The following is a 19,327-nucleotide window of genomic DNA, read 5'->3' as shown; positions in this document are numbered from 1 at the left end:
TTCAATGAATTGTCTGCGAAACTTGGGTTCATCTATGTCTAGTGGAAGAAACAAATAATATTCGTGACTAGAAATATTTACAAGGTGTAAAATGTAATTCAAAATGTGTTTCTTATCTTTTGCAAGAGTTAGCATTGTGATGGTTGTTTGAGATAATTCCCTTAGCGAAAATAAATTGTATACGATTTTAATGAAGGATATGAATTATTTTTAAATTTCCTTAAGGAATGTAATTACCTCACGATAATCACAATAAATTGATAAAGTTATGTAATATGTAAAGCAAAACGTTCAGGAGTTTATGGTGGCCATGTATTAAAACGCACATGCTCATATAAATCTATACAATATGTTGTATCCAAAAAATTAAAATATGAATATTTGATATATGGCTTCTTTCATAACTATGCTTTATATTACACATCCTTTCTATAAATATCAATATTTATACCACCATGTTACAGTTTTGAGCCTTATATGGAATGATTAATATACACTATCAGTTTTCCAATATAATTTCAATATAAATATGAGAATAATAACTGTCAAATTATATTAAGTACTAAATTTTTAATGTCCAAGTTTAAATGACTTTAACATATGCACATTAGGAACTTCTTAAGCAGCAAATGTTAAATATGTATTGGGGGTAAGTTTTAAGTTTGTATTTGAATAGTCGGATTATAAAAGCAATCCTTATCTCACTTACCTCTCATATATATAAAGAGAGAGAGAGACAGAGAGAGAGAGAGAGAGAGAACGAGAGGTGCATATTTTATAGGTCAAAATTAAGTGATGACTTAATAAAGCGCCACACATGGCTATAATATCAAGGCGTGCGCATACTAAACTGAATATGTTATTTGACTGTGATATATATTCAGTTCTTGTATAAATTATTTGGAATCTGAAGATTCTTCAAAAGGAAAATAGTCTTAGTATCTTCGAACACATGGAAACAATTTAGCGATTATTAGCTTCAATATTTGTAAGATGATTGATTTATTGCGAAAGAGAATTTTATATAAATTATACGAATTTTGTGTTGAAAATCCAGTTATAACTATTAACAACACACATTTATTTTCGTAAAAGAGATAATATTATATACGTATTCATTTACCCGTTAATTATAATCTAGGCTTCGAATGAAAGTTTCCTTGTACAGAGATATAATACATTTCGAGAGATAAGTCATTTGTCTGACGCTAAAATATAAGGGATTTGGTATGCTTTACTAAGATTAGAAGAAAGAATCTGGTAGTGTTCTTATGTAAGAAGTTTGTACATGAATATCTAACACACAATATTAATATAAACAGTTATGTGCGTTTAGAAGTGTATCTGTAAAAATGTGTAAAAGTTCTTATTGTCCCTGCATTACACCAGAAGGATACTATTAATGGTCAGCACCTCAATCCGTACCTTCTATTTGCAAAGAAATTGAGCTCTCAAAATTCAAAATATCATAAGAATTTTGTAAATATATCAGGAGCAAATACTTGAGGATAACTTAGAGTTAAATTAAAATTCAATTTTTGTTCCCTTCATTTCGCAGTGGAAGATTGGTGATTATTTTAAGCATTACCGTAGCCCTAAAACATTAAAGTCGGGTTCGAGAACCTGAAAGTTATTATGCATACAACCATGTGACATACCTTAGACTTTTTCTTAAAAATGGTCTCCCCTCTTGTAAATTTCAATGGTGATTTTTTGGTCCTCAAAGCTAAAATCGCAAATGTTTGACTGATTGTTTTCCTACATATAATAATATTGTCACTAACCAACTAATGTCAAACTACCGTCAGATATAAATGCCTCACGTGTTGCTCAAAGTATGATGTTCAATTGTTATTCCGACAGTAGACCGTGAAACAATAGCTCACAACTGCTTTAACAGTTCCTAGTAAATCGGATGCTATTCACTAAAAAGTGCATACAAAACTCATTTAAATAGTAGGAAACTTATTTCACTTTATAATTGGTCAAGCGCATATCTATGACTTTTTTTTACTGAATGCAAACATGGAATTACTTGTTTTAAATAACGTTGCTAATAAACAATTGGCTATAATTTAACATAACGTAGAAGTAAAGGAACTTTTGTTATTACCAAATTGCCTAAATTCTTATTTACTCTTACATCTTCTGCACAAAGTGTACTACAATTTTGATTTGCAGAGAACTTACGATGCAACATTGGCATATTTCTCATTGAGCATTGGATAGTCATAAAAGAAATACCTAAAGAAAAAATTCGGGTCCTCTCATGTTGTGCACAAATATTGGTACACACACACACACACACACACACACACACACACATATATATATATATATATATATATATATATATATATATATATATATATATATATATTACTAGTCATAGTAGTAGAAAAACAAGTATTATGTCTAAAATGTAATATTCTAACATTACTTTTTTACTTGAAAACAATATAATGAGTTAAGCTTAAATATTGATAATGAATTAGGAATTACTTATTTATTAATGCTAATCAAACTAGCAATAAAAACGTCAACTGAAAAAGTAGTTTGAACAAATTTTGTCAATTTCAAATTTTATAGGTGTTTATTGAGTGCTAATGGATAAAAATAATGAAGGAATTAAAATAATTTTCAACTCGTATTTTATGAAAACATTAACTAAACAATTATAGAAAAATCTAAATGAAAACTCGATAGCACTACACATTTTCCTCTACTATACGATTAATTGAAGTTAAGTTTAGATTGAACGTTGTGCGTTTCTGTTTGGACAGTATATATTATTAACAATATTTAATGAACTATTTAAAATTTAAAATTAAACTTGATAAAGAAAAATCGTACCTTCTTCTGGTGTTCGTGGAGAAGTTGCAGTTGAAGTGGTTGATCCTTGAATAAGACAACAAAAAGAAATCAATTACAATTCTCCAGGTTTATTTACACGTTTGCCTTTAAGAGGGAAAGTCATTGGCGACCTCATTTTTTCCACATGGTATGAAATAAATATAATATATATAAAATAGAGCAAAATGTGATGAATATCACAGCATAGCAAGCTATAAAGAAGAATATCGCTGATTGTTAAGCATTTAGAAGTTGATTTCATCGGAAAAGGTAAACTTTTGTGATGATAATGTCTATTCATAAAAAATGAAAGATTTGTCATATGTTGAGTATCAGCATTAGTGTATCTTGTTTACTATTTAGTCTTATTGTGTCTTGAATTTCAATAAGAAATTGAATGAAAATAATGTATATGGAATTAGATATTAGATACAAAATTATAGAAGGCCTTCATTCTACAAAAATGGTAAATATTTAGAAAATAATTATAACAAATTTAAACCTCCGTGGAATACGAAAGAATATCAATAAATTTGCTGATTTTATTTGGAAATTCGTTACAGAAACTATTTGACAGATAAAGAAAATGTTACATTTAGAAAATTACTTTTTTATTATTCTGTTTTGGGATGAAGCAATATCTGAATAAATAAATTTGTACAAAAGAAATATTCGAGTTCCGAACTTAAACCACTGTTAAGGCAAAGAAACACTTCAATTTAATATCGTTATCTTGTCCATAGATCTCTTTGAATAAAGGTATTAAAATATCCATACTTAAATAAAGAAGAAACTAAAAATTCTTTAAATAGGAATCTTGTAAACTATTTTATTTATAACAAAGTTTGTTAAAATGATAATAATAAAATAATGCATGTTAAAGGTCGCATTTAAATTTGTTTTGTACGTATATTAAGACAAAATCAATTCGTTTAATTATTGATATTTTGTTAATGTTTCTTAATTTGCAAAATAGTAAGATTTACATATTCATTATAACATCAGCCAGAAAATATTGAAATCTGCAAAAACGAGAAAAAACACAAAAAACTGAAAAATATAAATAAATACAAAATTAACTATATTAAATACAAGTATTAAACATATTAAAATTTGCATTGTTATTAAAAAAATCCAAGAAACTTAATATACATGTAGAAGCTCTTTTTATTATTCTGACTTCAAAAAACACGTTATCTCAGGGATTAGCTCAAAAAGTAAGCTTTAATCCGCTTTAACTTGTATAAGTGCAAAGAAATACTTTTTGTTGCAAAAAGCAACATAAATATATATCAGAGTATAATTACAACTGATTGTAACTTCTAAAAATATTTAAATGAAATGAGGAGAACTAATAGGATAGGACGTATAACAAAATAAAAGTTTAGAAGGTGAGCACTGGTGCTAGACAAATCGGTAATTATAGTACACAAGATCATACATAAATGAAAATGAAAATAAAATATTAACAACAGTAGTTGTGTACATTTCATTGTTGAATGAAACATTCAAACCTTCACGGAGATATTCAAACATTCATGGAAACATTCACTTTACCTTGAGAAAACCTTTATGATTTCCTTGTAAAAATATACCTTCTATTTTCAAACATCATTCGTGAATGATTATACGAAGTTATGGTTATGATGCTAAGAAACATATATTTTTAGGTAAATATCATGTTAGAATACATTCAGTAAGATTGGGAATTTAATGCACATAAATTGCACTTAGTATAATTGCTTTTTAGGTCTGTAGTTCTCGTGGTGTTCTATATTTAAAAGCACATACGTATGTGGGCGTGTGGATGAGGCATATAAACTACGAGAGTTCCTGTTAACCACTAATAATGTTAAAGGCTTGATCAGCTTATCAAAATCTTTGTTTCTCAATACTCTGTCGTTTTTTCAGATAATTTAAGAATCCTATTTTTATCAACGAGTACAACTAATAATTGATGCTGTCTGCTAAGAGACTGAAGTCTACAACTAATGCTACTACCAACAAAATTTCCTTATTGAATCGACACTATACTGTGCTAAACATATTTATGTTAAAAGTCGTGTATATACTATCTGATATGCTCGTGGGGGCTCGCTTCGTGCAAATGCTACTTGAATATATTTTATCAGGAGCGAATAGTTATTATTAGCATAAAAAATTACGTTTTCTGCTACATATTTGTGAATTTTCATGTTCTAAATCTTCTAAATGTCATTAGTAAATGTTTTATTTACACATAGAGGTCTGGGGGCCGTAGTGGCTCAGCGGTAGGGGATACCCTTTGGTACATGTGGTTCCTGAGTCGATATCAGTTCGCACTAAGTGAACTTCGTTGGTTAGTTTTCTGGGTTCTCCCGCTTCCTCCCACTTTATTCATGCGACCCTTGCATTCATTTCTCATCATCACCGTCTCCTTTAGCCTCCCAGGCATAACCTACTACTTTGAACTGAAAGATTTATTATTTTTTAAAACATACAAGTTTGCAAGGATTAATAAAAATAATTTGCTTAATATTTTACTAGAATGTTTGTGACTGTATGGTGTCAATATTAAATGTTTAAAATTTAACATCTACACTTAATATTGTCACAATTAAGGTAATTTGGATATACCATTTCAGATTTTGATGGATATAACATTTTTCTTTTTAAGACTCGACGTATTAAACTCAGTACCTTAAGCGGATTAAACTGTTTCTAGTGCCAATTAAAGCCGAAGCAACAGAAGAAGTAATTCTCATATTTAGTGTTGTAAATGTAAGTTTAGCTTTAAAATACAAGGAGACATATAAAATCATTTCAAATATTGTAGTCTTTTAAAACCAGAGGAGACGTAAGGAAAATGGGAGATATATGGGTATGTGTTATTTCTTTCTTAATACTTGTCATTTATCTCAGCAGTCAGCTTTCGGTGATCTGCTAATTGCTACTTGAACCAGGAAGTTTTAGATCAGATGCCTGACGGATGTCTGTTAATCTGAATCTCGCTAATAACTTCATCAATTTCAAAAGTGATAAGAATGTTTCACATTTACTTAACATGAAAATTACGTATCATGAAAACTAACGGATCTTTTACCACCGCAAAAGCAAAAGTTACATAATTGGGTCTACCTACTTCATTTAATACATAATTTATTCCATGTATAGATTAGCTGACCCTTTTTGAACGTCGGTCAGAAAATGGGTCAGAACACAAGAAAAGCTCATAATCAATATCCTGGAACCGGCATTACTCCTTGGATCATAGTATGGGAAGACATTACGTATGACTTTCGGTCATGTTTCGCAGTCATTCGCAGAACCCTAATGGCATAGCCATACGTGCTTGAGATTCAGGCTCCGCATGTTTGGCCCCTTTTATGAGAGCAAGCTGGTACAATCTTTCAACAATACAATAGTTCGCCACACATACGACTGTTCTTGTGGGCTGTCTACATCATGACGAGACTATTCCATCGCCAACAAGGTTATTTAATCACTTCCCAATTTAATATGTTGGGTGCAAGCTCAATCACCAACTTGATACCACTATCTACCTTCAAGAAATCCCAGCGCACCTACAGCAACTATGGACTGAATTGCCTCAGTAAATGATACTACGATTCTACTTCTTAGTTCTAATCTGCATCAACGTAACTATCCATGGAAAAGGAGATGCAATAATTTACTAATTTGCTAAATATATTACAACCAATCCTTTTGTCGGATATTTCTGATATTGTAAACACTACAATAAATAGCCATGGGAACATAAAGTTTCATTTTATTCCATCTCTAAAGTGCAGGTGCTTTATCATTTTTGTCAATGAACATATTTCATAATTTCTCTCGTATGATTGTTGAAGTAATCAATATATTAACTGTTAAATGTATATCTATAATTGAGTTCAGAAAAATAATATATTTATTAAATGTTTAAATGAATATTGAGTAATTTAATGGTTTTGCATTAAATTAGATTTATATGACATCAAAATACGTTACTTTGTTAAGAACTGTCCTCAATATTTTACAAATAAACTTTCTTCATTTCAGCAGCGGCTAATGCAGTTGACATTTACAATTTAGAAGAGATAATGTGATGTGAAATCTCAAAATAACTTTCGTTTTTGACACAAAGGCAGTTACGTTTTTTAATTAGTGTTACACTGAAAATTACAAGCTTTATATAATGTAATACACATTTAACAGTTGAACTATATCAAGATATATATTTCAAAGCTTAAAATTAGCTTACCTTTCACGGCTGGTTGTAACCCAAGTGGAAGAACTAGTGATCCTTAATGTAATAGAATGTTACGTGATAGAGAGTAATAATAAACACTTCTGACCAGAGTATATACACTTGTTTATTAAAAACTAAATTACAGTGTAACGGTTTCGACAACTTAACGTTCTCTTCATCAGACACTAACTCTTAGTGTTAGTGTCTGATGAAGACAACGTTAAGTTGTCGAAACCGTTACACTGTAATTTAGTTTATAATGAACAACTATATACTCTGGTCAGAAGTGTTTATTATTTCTTTAGTGATTTCCAGAGTCGTGATTGATAGAGTTGCATGATAGATAGTTATTTTACCATTGCATTGTAGCTATGTAAGGCCAGAAGTATACTTCCTGCTATACTTCCTTTTCTCTTGCTGTGGGAACTAGACCTTAAGCAAACAGCGAAATAGATATATAATGCTGTCTAAGGGAAATGGTATTCATGTTATTGTTACGTTTCATTGTAGACCTATCAGTAGTTTATTGTAGCGATATTTTCGGTGTGAAATACATGAAACGAAAATGATATTACGCTTAAAGTCATATTTTAGTGAGAATGCAATTAGTAATCAGAGGTTCCTGAGAAATCTCATAACAATACTGTCATTCAATGTAAAAAGTTATATATATATATATATATATATATATATATATATATATATATATATATATATATATATGTGTGTGTGTGTGTGTGTGTGTGTGTATGTATATGCATGATGTTTCAAAACAACACCGACAACGTTTGGGAAGTGATTCCTGACACCAAGATAAGAAAAAAGTATAGAACAAAATGGGTACACAAATGCTTCCTTTCGAAGTTATAGGCTGCAGAAAACATAAAAAACTAAATTTTAGAGGCCCACAGCTCCAAAATTATGGAACATACCGTAGTCGGGTCAAGACTTTACTTACGAACAGCTATGTGTCCTTTCAGAATCCTGTGGTACATCCGCAACAGATTTTATAGATGTAGTTGACGAGTACTGCAGATTAAATGTCGCTAGCCAAACTCCCTGTATAAAAATTGTTTTGTGAATACCTTAGGATTCTGAAACATGTTTTTTGATAGCTCATATATTAGTTCCTAAATAAAGTCTTGATCCCACTACGATAGATTCCATAGATTTGGAGCTATGGACCTTCTAAGTTCATTTTTACATATTTTCGGCAGCTTACAGCTCCGAAAGGAATCATTTGTGCACCCAGGTTGGTCTATACTTTTTGTCTTATCCTTGTGTCAGGATTCACCTCCAAAACGTTGTCGGTGTTGTTTTGAAACACCCTCTATGTATCAGCAAACTTTCTCTTTAAGTTGCCACTGTTTACATAAGGACTAATTTATATCAGCAATAAAATGTAGTTAGTTTGGTATATCCTTCTGTTATCTCATATAGTCAATTAAAATGTAAAGCCTAAATTTTAAAGAAAAAGAGTTAAGTATCTGTCAGCATTATTCTTCAAACAGAAGCGCAACAACTGCATATATTGAACATAATTTCTGAATTGTGGAAGAAGCAAATTTCTCAGGGTATGTTATATGAAATTTATTTTTTTCTGGATAGTTGTTGAGTTGATTTTGGTTTAGCGTCCCTGTCAGCAGCGAGGTTATATGAGACGTGGACCTACTGATTAACGTGGAATCCGAACCACATGAGCTCCCGCCGGGAATCGAATCCGGGTCTCCCACGCCAAAGGCGCGTATGCTAACCACTTACCCACGGAGGAGCTCCTTTTTTTTCTGGATAGTATAGGCGAGAATAGTAAGGAACAGAGATACTGTTTAATTTCTTCGTAAGTTATGCAAAGATATATACTGGACAGAAGTAGTTAATTCTTTGACTTAAATCAGAAATTATGAAAGACAATCCTTATGTGTGGAATTGAGAAAAAACAAAGGAGAATAAGTTCTGACATGTTGAAAATTAGAATTACTTCTTAAAATCTTTGTTCAAGTATGAAAGTAAATACAGAAATATTAAAGTTTTCAGAATAAATGAGAATTGCGTATTTTGGCGAGCTACACAACTTTTTAACGCTTTTCATATTAATTTTATATTGGGATAATAAATTCAAAATAAAATATAGAGTTTAAATATAAGTTAACAATTTTAAAACTTATTTTGAACCTAATAAATAACATATTGTATTCAATACTACTAGTGGACTATAATTTCACATATATATGATGTGATGATCTATCATAATATTTTACCAAATTATCTTTTTATTAAAAAAATAATTATTATGAAATCTTTTCACAAAACTAAAAGTTTTGACAAGAAAAAATAACCAACTATTTTAAAAACATATCAGAAATAAGCAAGAATTCTAAACAAAATTGACTGGGAGAAAAATAACTAAGGTTCGATTTGACATTTCTTTCGAAAACGTAAATAAATATGAACAAAAATATTTGAAGAACAATTGAGGCTAACAACTTCAGTAAGTGTAAAATTTCAAGTAAACTAATTATGCATTTTTTGAAAAAAATGCAAATTTTGAAATAAAAGTTTATATAGCTATACATATTTCAAGTAGATGTTACGCAATTTTCCCATAAATATATATAAAAAACGTTTTATAATTTTTCAATTTTAAACTTCGTAAAGAGAATAAAAAAAACAAAAATGTTAAAACCAAATTTTCATTGACTATGAATTGTTCCACGAAATTGAATGAGAAAGTAAAGCTTTTTAACACAAGAAAATTATACAGACAAAATGTTTAGTATTCTTGCTTAAAAATAGACAAGGTTTATGAATTTAACTAACACAAAAATTCAAATCATTTCAAAATTAAAAATATAAATGATAATTATAAAACTAAGATGAAAAGTGTAAATCTTTTATTGTTGTTTTTGCTCTTAATATATTAGTTTGAAATGTCAAATCATCCGCATTTATTTCTTATTTCAATTAAAATCAGGTACTTGACCTAGTATTTGCACGAAAAATCAAATTTGTAACGTTCTGTAACGATTTTAATGTATGTTATCTTTCCAATATACAGTAATATACACTCTTTTCAACAAAAAAAAAAAAGAAAAAAGAAAAAAAGAAACGAAACAGAAAAAAACGAGAGCATTGATAATGTGTAGTTTGAGCTAAAAGTTTTCGAAGAATGCCTCGGGTATCTTTGAAAGCAGAAAGCCAATAATGACAGGTTCCATCACCCGAATTAACCTTTGCAATCAGGAAAATTTGAGCTGATATTATGTTTCTTTGGAATTCATTTAAACTTGCGTTAATTAGTCTAATTTGCTTTTCCGGTATTGGAAATTCTTTAAAACTGTTGTACAACCTTTTTCACCTAAGAGAGTCTTAAACCTTTGTAAAATCAATAAGTAATTATTTAACGGGGTTATGTATTCCAATTTCGTCTCAAGTATTGTGGAATGGTAAATATATTATGGATAGTTCATGGATGGATTTCCTAAATTCATAATGATAGTCTTATATACTTTCCTTTGTTTATGCGATCAGTTATGCTAATGTAATGTTTGTTAGGATTTTATATGATGTTGGGAGAAGAGAAATTTCTCGGTAATTAATACAATCAGTTTTGTTGCCTCTCTTGTGAATTGGAACAATTGTTGATTCTTTCCACTCTTGTGGCGATTCCTCCTAGTTCCAGATAAGAAGTATGAGTGTGTGTCTTGTTCCACAATTTCTCTCCTCCAGTTAAAATTATTTTAGCCGGAATTTCGTTTCCAACCGGAGATTTGAAATTATTTCATATCTTTGTACCGATCGATTTTAAATGCTAGTCGATTGGGCTCGGGAATATACTGTTCTGTTGTTAGCATCTCTCTTCCTCAACAAATATTAGTTTTGGTTCCATGTTAAGCAAAAAGTAAAAACCAAACCATTTATTTAAAACTCAATCTGTATCAGTGAGAACCTTTGACTTTTTTTTAATATACAACAACGAGTCTTTCCTAATTTCGTTCATCCTCTTATACATATCTCGAATGAATGTTTTTACTTTCACTATTATCTCCAAGTTCCTTAGCCTTAGCTTTAAAAAAATCGCGTTTTTTATAAGAGTTTTGGGAGCTTCCCGTTTGATGCATACGTACGTTTGTGTAGTTATTTCGTTCGGCTTTTGTAGCCAAATTAATTTTGCCTCACTTCCTCCTCCGTCTGATGCATTCCCGGTCGAATCATCGTTTACTCCTACCTATTTTTGCGAGTCTCAGTTTTCTTTAGCAAAAGTTTTAATGTAATATCTGATATCAGAAAAAGTATCCTCAGCGCTAGTGCACTTTCAATCTTCTAAAACCGATAGTCTATTCGAAACTGTAATCAAGTATACCTCTCTCATATGGATATCCTCTAATTACTTTTAACTAAATCTCTCCGTTCTCGAGCATTTAACATTTCCTTTATTCAATGATAATTTCTATCTTATTATCGATGCTACCAGATAATGATGAGTGTTTCGGTTATCTCCTCTAAACGATTAAACGTCAGTTATGCTAATGCTTCTCTTCGATCTACTAAAACGTGATCAATTTAATTGTGTGTTTTAAGGTCTGCTAAGGTACAAGTATATTTATGAACGTCGTTTGATCCTCTTCACGACCAGCTCTTAAAAGTAATAAATGGAAGTCTTTCATTAACAAATTCAACTTGCTTTTTAGCTGGTATTGTTCGTTTCTGAACGAAAACTTCAGTTTCTAATTGGTAAGGTATGTTCATTCCCGTAAAAGAACATATAATTTCTGGATTCCACAGTTACATTTTCTTCCCACCTACTCGATGAACTCCTACTATGTCCATCCTCTACTTCTCGTTGTAGATTTTTAAGGCGTATCTCCTATAAAGACATCTTATATTCCATATTCCAAATTTCATGTCCATTTTATTTTGGTGAGGTAGTGCCAATTTATCACTCCTGCTCCAAATCTACTGCAAATGTCTCTGAGCAAGTATCTTTTTCTATAGCTTGAGGTTGCTACCCTCACGTTGAGCCCCAACCCTAGAGAACCACTCTTTGTCGTCAGTCCGCGTCGGATTATTCAGTATATTGGCAGCTAACTTCTGGATTTCTTCTACTATCCTGAGGACGCGCCCTGCCCTGGTGTCAGAAATCGTCATTACGAGGGATGGAAGTAACTTTCAAAATATAATAATTATTTATCCGTATGCGTACAAACGCATTTATAAAGTAGATGTGTTTCCAAAGGGCAATGAAGTAATGATTTTAAGATGATTAGTGACCATATGAACCATGATTGTAGTGGTGTTGCCATAAAGTTCTTTCAAGTAATAGAGCTCCTAGTTTCGTGTTGTGCTTTCACATCTATTTAATATATTACAAGTAAAAGTACTGTTCGTTTCAGTTACTACTGACTAGTGTATTCACCCGTTTGAGTTTAATGTCTTATCTCAACACTGATACAATTCAAGAATTGGTCAAGCAAAATACGTGTATTATATAGAAGAAACAGTTAAATTATCTAATTTCTTACCGAACAAATCTTCTGGCGGTGATCCTAAAATGTGAATTTGCTTCATTTTAATTGTGCATCGCCAAACATGTCACATTATTTAAAAGAACAAAAATCTACTTACCTTACTAATTTTTAGAACACAGGGACCACAAGGTACACAGTCATATATAAATCAAGAAAAATATGTATTTCTAAATTAACAAAAAAATTGCGAAAATTTGAGGGTTGTTTATTAGAATCGAATTAGAATGGAAATACATTTTTGATATTTTATGATATCTTTGTATTAAAATAGCTTTTCTGGTCTCATAGCTTTAGCAGCACAAAAATACATGACATGTAAACGCATCCAAGAAAAGTTTATGCTTTCGTTGACGTCTGTGTTGAATTGGCCCTCAGAGCGTGAGTTGAATGCGAATGGAGATAAGGCAAAGGTCGGTTGGTGTGGATATTTCTAACATGCTATCTGGTTGTGACAGTTCAATTACACCCCGTGAACATGGGTAAGGATGGAATGAACATGGGACCTCCACACAGCTTCATAACGGCATGTATGCTGTACGAGTTCAAATTCGGGTCAAACGCCGCTGTAGCGTGGCGGAACATATGCCAGACTTTTCGTGAGTGTGTCGTAACTGCACGGGCAGTGTTCATGAAAAACTGAAAATTCTGGAGTTTGCACTTCTGAATGGGAAAGAGATCTTTTTGTTACAAGACCCGGGACACCATTTTGAGCCTTAAATGGGAAACACTATTATATCCGCTATACCTCCCGGACATTGCACCGTTGATTATCACCTATTACATTTCTTAGACGATCACCGTAGAGATCGTCAGTTCAAATTTCTAGTAGAGGTGCAAAATGCACTTGATATTTCCTTCACTTCACGCAAACCAAGTACCACCATGAAGGGAACCCACGGGCTTCCAGAACTTTGGCAGAAGTTCTTCTATGTTGACGGGGACTATTTTGATCTTGCAGGTACGTGTTAGCTGACAATCGATGTTCGACGAAGGTTGGTGAAAAAGTGATAGAATTTTCTTGGTTACTTTTATGGATATGTACCTAGATTTTGCAATATAGTTTCTATGACCTAGACGAGTCTCTTTAGAAATGAATTGTTGACTATATCGTGAACTCTTCGATTAATTCACTGATGTGATATTATGATCAGCATTAATTGACACACTCTTATCAGAAACGGAAGAAAATAATAAGAAAATTGAACAATTAGTTTCTGATGAATGATTAAACACTAGTACTATATGCATAAATATACATATTTTAAAATTAAGACAGAAGGTGATAGGATTAGAGGGTCGTCTATTTAAACCAAAGATATACAAAACGTAACCTAGAATATTTCTTCCTCAAATACAACTTAGTGTTACTATTTTTTTAATCGGAACTAAACGTCGCGTAATTTATGAATAACGGAATACATAAGGTAAATATGATAACGCGTAATATGATAACAGCATGCTTCTACTATTAACTCTATAGTAGAAAATTAACGAACAATAGCAGTTTAATGTCATACAGTTAGGAACAAGGAGTAAAATACATTTTAAAAATGTATAATTTTTTCTAGTTATGGAGCAAAAATATATTTTGTATTACGGTAATCATAACTTACATATTGTTATATATTCAAACTATCATGAGTAAGATAGTTTTAAATTAAAATGCGAACGAGACTTACCTTCTTTGATTGGAGGAGACGGACCCAATGACGGTGAAGTTGTCCCTTCAACGAACAGATCACATACAATCCATATTAAATTATTTATTTCATGTGTGTGCCATTGCAGATCAATCAGTTATATTGTAATATGTAAAGTAAAGAAACGAAAGAGTGTAGTAATAAAATTATAAATTCACCGAAAAGTGTGTATGGTTACACGAAATTGTGTCATTTGATAATGACATTGGAATTATTTATTTGCGTAAATTGTTATACGCATTGTATATAAAAATAAATTAAACAGTGAAGCATAAAGTTATGTTATACTTTCACAAAAATAACATTGATCTTTAGATGTAACTTACAATGTGTGACAATTTGTCAAATTTAGAGAACGGAAAGTTTTTAATCGGGTTATGCATTTTATTTCTCATAACTTGGACTTAATATGAACATGTGGCATGGTGTAAAGCAGTGTTGTCAAATTGTACTTGCAGCGCCCAACTCACTCCCTTACGCAGAGGAACCGATGTCTCAGTGCCTTTGCATGCAACACCTACAATGTCCCATAAGCGTAACTGTGAAAAGTAACACAATATTTACTCATAACCCTGAGCTAGAACATAATTTTAACCATGACGTTTTATTGAGTGCACTGAAATTTACAAAACATTGCTACTTTCTTTTCTGTAAAAATTAAAACGTTAAAAGTTGTGGAACAGTGTAGTGAATAACACGTACTTTTTATATTAATATATATATATATATATATATATGGATCCTAAATTAGACTTATTTGATTGTATTTTCTGTTACAAACATAGCAGAATCGACTTGCTAATATTTTCAATATAATAATTAAAATGAAACTTTGAATCACGAAAATCCGCAAATGTTAAAATCTTATTATTTTATACGGAGGGTTTAGAAAGAAATATAAATTCTGCGTTAAGATATGTTATTGAAAATATTACTTACAAAGATATATTTTCAAAATAAAATGTAGAAGTATTTAAAAAATTGAAAATGTTCACTTAATGAAATATTTTGTTTTTATAGTTATAGAGTTATTTGTCTAAACGTTTTTCCAGTATATATCCAAAGCATTTTAAGCCAAGTATTCTGTAAAATGTTAGTTGCGTCTATATGTGACGAACCGTATCATATGTATCTAACTACAGGAAAAAACTATATATATATATATATATATATATATATATATATATATATATATATATATATATATTCAATAGTAACATTTAAATGAAAGAGTGTTGATTGCATTCTTCACTTAAAATCTTAAGATTTAGTGTTTTACCGTATAATCGGAAAATAAGTAATAAAACGATATTTCTTTTAGATGAACGAAGGAACTTATTAGAACAACACTTGTAGTTTTTGTCAACATAAACTACATTTATGCTTTATATATACAAGTCTAAAGTACTTAGACAAAATTTTACCTAAATTATTCATTTCAACTTTTATATCAAATAAGTTTCTATCTAAATTATTCATTTTGTCATAGAAATCCCTAAGTCAAAATTTTAGGTGAACTTACCTGTTGCAACTGGTGTCGCTCCAGAAGGTAATGTTGTGGGCTCTTAAACGACATAATATGTTTCTAATGTACATATATAATACTTGAACAACTTACTTATAGAAACGAAAGCGTGTTTTGTAATTTTGAAGATTTAACTAAATTTGTGGAAAGTGAATATGCATGTAATGGATTTATTCATTAATTGACTTTTGACATGTATTTTATACACGCTTGTGAAATGTTTTATCAATATATCTTTAACAATTGTAGATTTTGCCTAATGACATTCATATATTCCGACTAAATTAAAAAAAAGATGTATGTTCTTTCATATACTTTCAAATTATGTTCTTAAAACAGTGATATATATAATCAAAATTAAGAAAGAACAACTCCTTATTCAACTGATTTTTGAGAGCATCAATTCAAAAGTATTCTACACTCTTTTGCTTGGGAGAAAAAGAATTAAGATTTTGCTCAAGGAAAATTTGTGATATTACTGTAATATCATAACATACATTATCTAGGTAAATGAGAAACATGAATTTTAATACTTATGCTTATTTTTACTGTGCATATGTAAGGAACAATATAAAATCATAAGACGATAAGCTATAATAAAACATGAGAAAAGCAAATAATAACTATACAGTGTTATTTATCTTAAAATCGGAATAAATATATAAATTTAAGAAAAGGGCTCAAACGTTGATGGTACTGATAGTATTATCTAACATATTTGCACAATATAAATGTTGGACCGATGTTTACATACGTGTAGAAGGTAGAAAGAAACAAATATTCACAACAATTTGAAAGTCGCGATAAATTGAAGGAAGAAATTTATTTTAAATAATCTTTCTTTCGATGTTTTATAATATTATGTATTTTGTTCAAAGGCAAGGAAAAATCATGAAACAGAAAAAAAGTATTTCTGGAAATACTAGCGATTTCCCCCACTCCAAGAAAATTTCGTTGGATTGAATTTTGCCATGCATGTCAGATGTTTCTTGTCAGACAATTCAATATTCATTTAATATTGTTAATTTAATTTTTAATTTGCATTTCTGGCTTACTAAACTAACTTTTTTGGTTGCTTTCCGATAACCTTGAGTAATTGCCTATTTCATTTCTAACCGAAAAGTTTGAGCAGGTGTAGAGCTAAACAGAAACGAGATTACGATCATCTTGTATAGTCTGTATATATACAGGGTGTCTAATAAGTCCGTTTACAAAGGTCATCTTGGTAAATGTTGAAGATGCGAAAAAATGACAAGAGAGCAATGTTGTTCGAAAGTATTTATTTTCTATGTAAAATGTTGGAATTTTCGGAATTGGACCAACCAAACGTCTGGGCTCTACAATGGTATAGCGCCCAATGGTACAGAGAAATGCAATATTACCGCATCTTTGTTGGACAACAATGAAGGTAAGTGCCTGTGGTTTGAAGTATCCTGGACTAAGGAGAATAGAAGGGAGGGCCGCAATAAAGGATATGAAGAAGAATCACACATAAAGTCAATCCAGGACAGGGGCACGCTATCAGAAGGGGAGAGGGCATGTACGAAAAAAATGAAATGAATTTATTCATGGAAAATTGGTATTAATTGCTTAGTGATGTCAACGAGATGGGAAAAGATGACAATTGAATAAAATTAGAAATGGTATAAGTGCCAAAACTCAAAAATCAGAGAAAAGTCGATAAACATGAGTTATCGTAATACAAATTAAATGGGTATTGCGACCATGTGAATGCTTTAAAACAGAAGCAACAACTTTTAAGCTATAATGTCCTTACACACGTATTCAGCATGGTACTAAGACAAGTTTGAACGATATAATTTAATTCTACTTATTACGGCACTTAGATCCAGTCTCATTGTTCAATTGTTGTCTCGTCTAGAAACAGAAGCGCTAGTTTCCAGACGAGTTCAAACGATACAAATTAATTATCTCGTACCCAGACGTTGGTGTAGGGGTAGCGTACCTGCCTGCCAAACGATATTTGGGTAGTCGGAACTTTGAACGAAACCTGCTCCCACGGGCCATACTGACTAATGTTTCTCCTGGTTTTCTTAGACCCCCAGTTGCATGCTGGGATGGTCCCTTTTCTCAGGCCTGGTCTAATTCCTTTTGCAGCAGTCCTAACTCAACTAAAGTATCGGTGTGACCTTTGCGTATACGCCAGATCTCTCCTTGTGTCATTTTCCTGAACAAATAAATAAATAAAATTTCCCGACTGGTGAGCATCATTATTTATTTGCAGGTCTTGTCTCTTCTCGTAAACTTGTTGCATCATCTCATTTCTTTGAATGATTGTCTAGTATCGTGTATGAGTTCTCTAAACGAGACGATACATGAGAATGTTCTGTCCTCGTGAGCAATACTACTTAAGTCATTGTAAAGGGATTTAAAAGTGTAGAAGCCAACTATTTGTGATGTACCATTCCAGCATTCGTCCGATGGGTGCAATGGCATACCATCCTTCTTCGTTTGACAAATAAATTATATTAAGGGAACTCAACTCATGCAAGGGGTACCAGTGCTCGTCACCTAGTAGTTTAATAAATGGAAAAACATGAATTGGGTATTGATTCAAAAACACTGTTACGCAATTTAATAGGGTGCTGAATTCACATCAGTGTCACCAGATTTGAGAGCGCTTAAAATTGAACCAATGCTCTGACCGATGCTTGAACAATGATCGCATGACTAGCTTATATCGTGGTCAGACTGAGCTACAGCAAACTGTATAGGAACTGGAAAATAGTCAAAATAAAATAAATGTAGAAAGGAAAACGGAATGCCTGAATTGAGACACAGTAACTGTTAGAATGTACGTTACTTTATTGGAAATTTTGTTAAAGGTAGACAGAAGCAGAAGGGAGGAAACCGTCAAGTATTGCAGAAAGAGATACTGAGCGATTTTCTTTAATGAGCATAGTATAATGATATGTCTATTTTGCCCGAGTGGCAGTGTGTCACGTACTCAAGACGAGCAACACGCCTTTCATCTTTCATTTTCCGTTTAGTTCTGTTTGTACCTTTGTGTGTTGAATTGTGTGTTGCATTTAAGTGGTGTGTTGTATTGGCGTCCGTTCGTCCCCGTGTGTAAGAAAAATAGTGACTATTTATGGACCTGCAAATAAAGCGGCAATTGTCTTTACGTATCCGGTTTGAGTATACATTAGCCTGGGGAACAGTTTCATCACCGACATCCACAGCACCCATTTTCATCACATACAATGACTGACAAGTCGTTTACAGGCTGCAAAGAGACTGGCAGTGTCTTGGAACGACCTCCCTCTGGCAGAACGCAATCCGTAACCGACAATGGCACACTCATTGACATTCTCGCTAAATTTACGTGCAGTCCAACGCGATCGATACAAAATGTATCCCAAGAGAGTAATGCTAGTCAAATGTCTGTCCAAAGTATTTTGCTCAAGCGTAATTTTCATCCCTTCAAGTTACATTTCGTGCACTTGTTGCATGGAGATGATGGCAACTGATG

The 19,327-nt window shown here is 31.6% G+C and overlaps 1 protein-coding gene across 40 annotated transcripts in view; it reads right to left on the bottom strand.

Moving 5' to 3' along the window:
* Nucleotides 1-19,327, bottom strand: part of LOC145683699 (uncharacterized) — a 606,036-nt gene that overhangs the window by 127,313 nt on the left and 459,396 nt on the right. For 25 of the 40 annotated variants that reach the window (XM_081755114.1, XM_081755113.1, XM_081755079.1 and 22 more), the window contains 4 exons: nucleotides 15,832-15,873; nucleotides 14,289-14,333; nucleotides 12,604-12,627; nucleotides 2,854-2,898 (listed from right to left, as the gene is read on the bottom strand). In XM_081755114.1, the coding sequence (XP_081611240.1) occupies nucleotides 2,854-2,898; nucleotides 12,604-12,627; nucleotides 14,289-14,333; nucleotides 15,832-15,873 (156 nt within the window). The remainder of the gene's footprint in view (nucleotides 1-2,853; nucleotides 2,899-12,603; nucleotides 12,628-14,288; nucleotides 14,334-15,831; nucleotides 15,874-19,327) is intronic. The other 15 variants (XM_081755091.1, XM_081755097.1, XM_081755096.1 and 12 more) reach the window with 2 other exon arrangements.

The sequence above is a fragment of the Thermobia domestica genome, chromosome 4, assembly GCF_964235325.1.
Source record: "Thermobia domestica chromosome 4, izTheDome1.hap1.1, whole genome shotgun sequence".
Classification (NCBI taxonomy): domain Eukaryota; kingdom Metazoa; phylum Arthropoda; class Insecta; order Zygentoma; family Lepismatidae; genus Thermobia; species Thermobia domestica.
The sequence above is the reverse complement of the archived record's forward strand: the minus strand, read 5'-3'. Positions and strand labels throughout refer to the sequence as shown.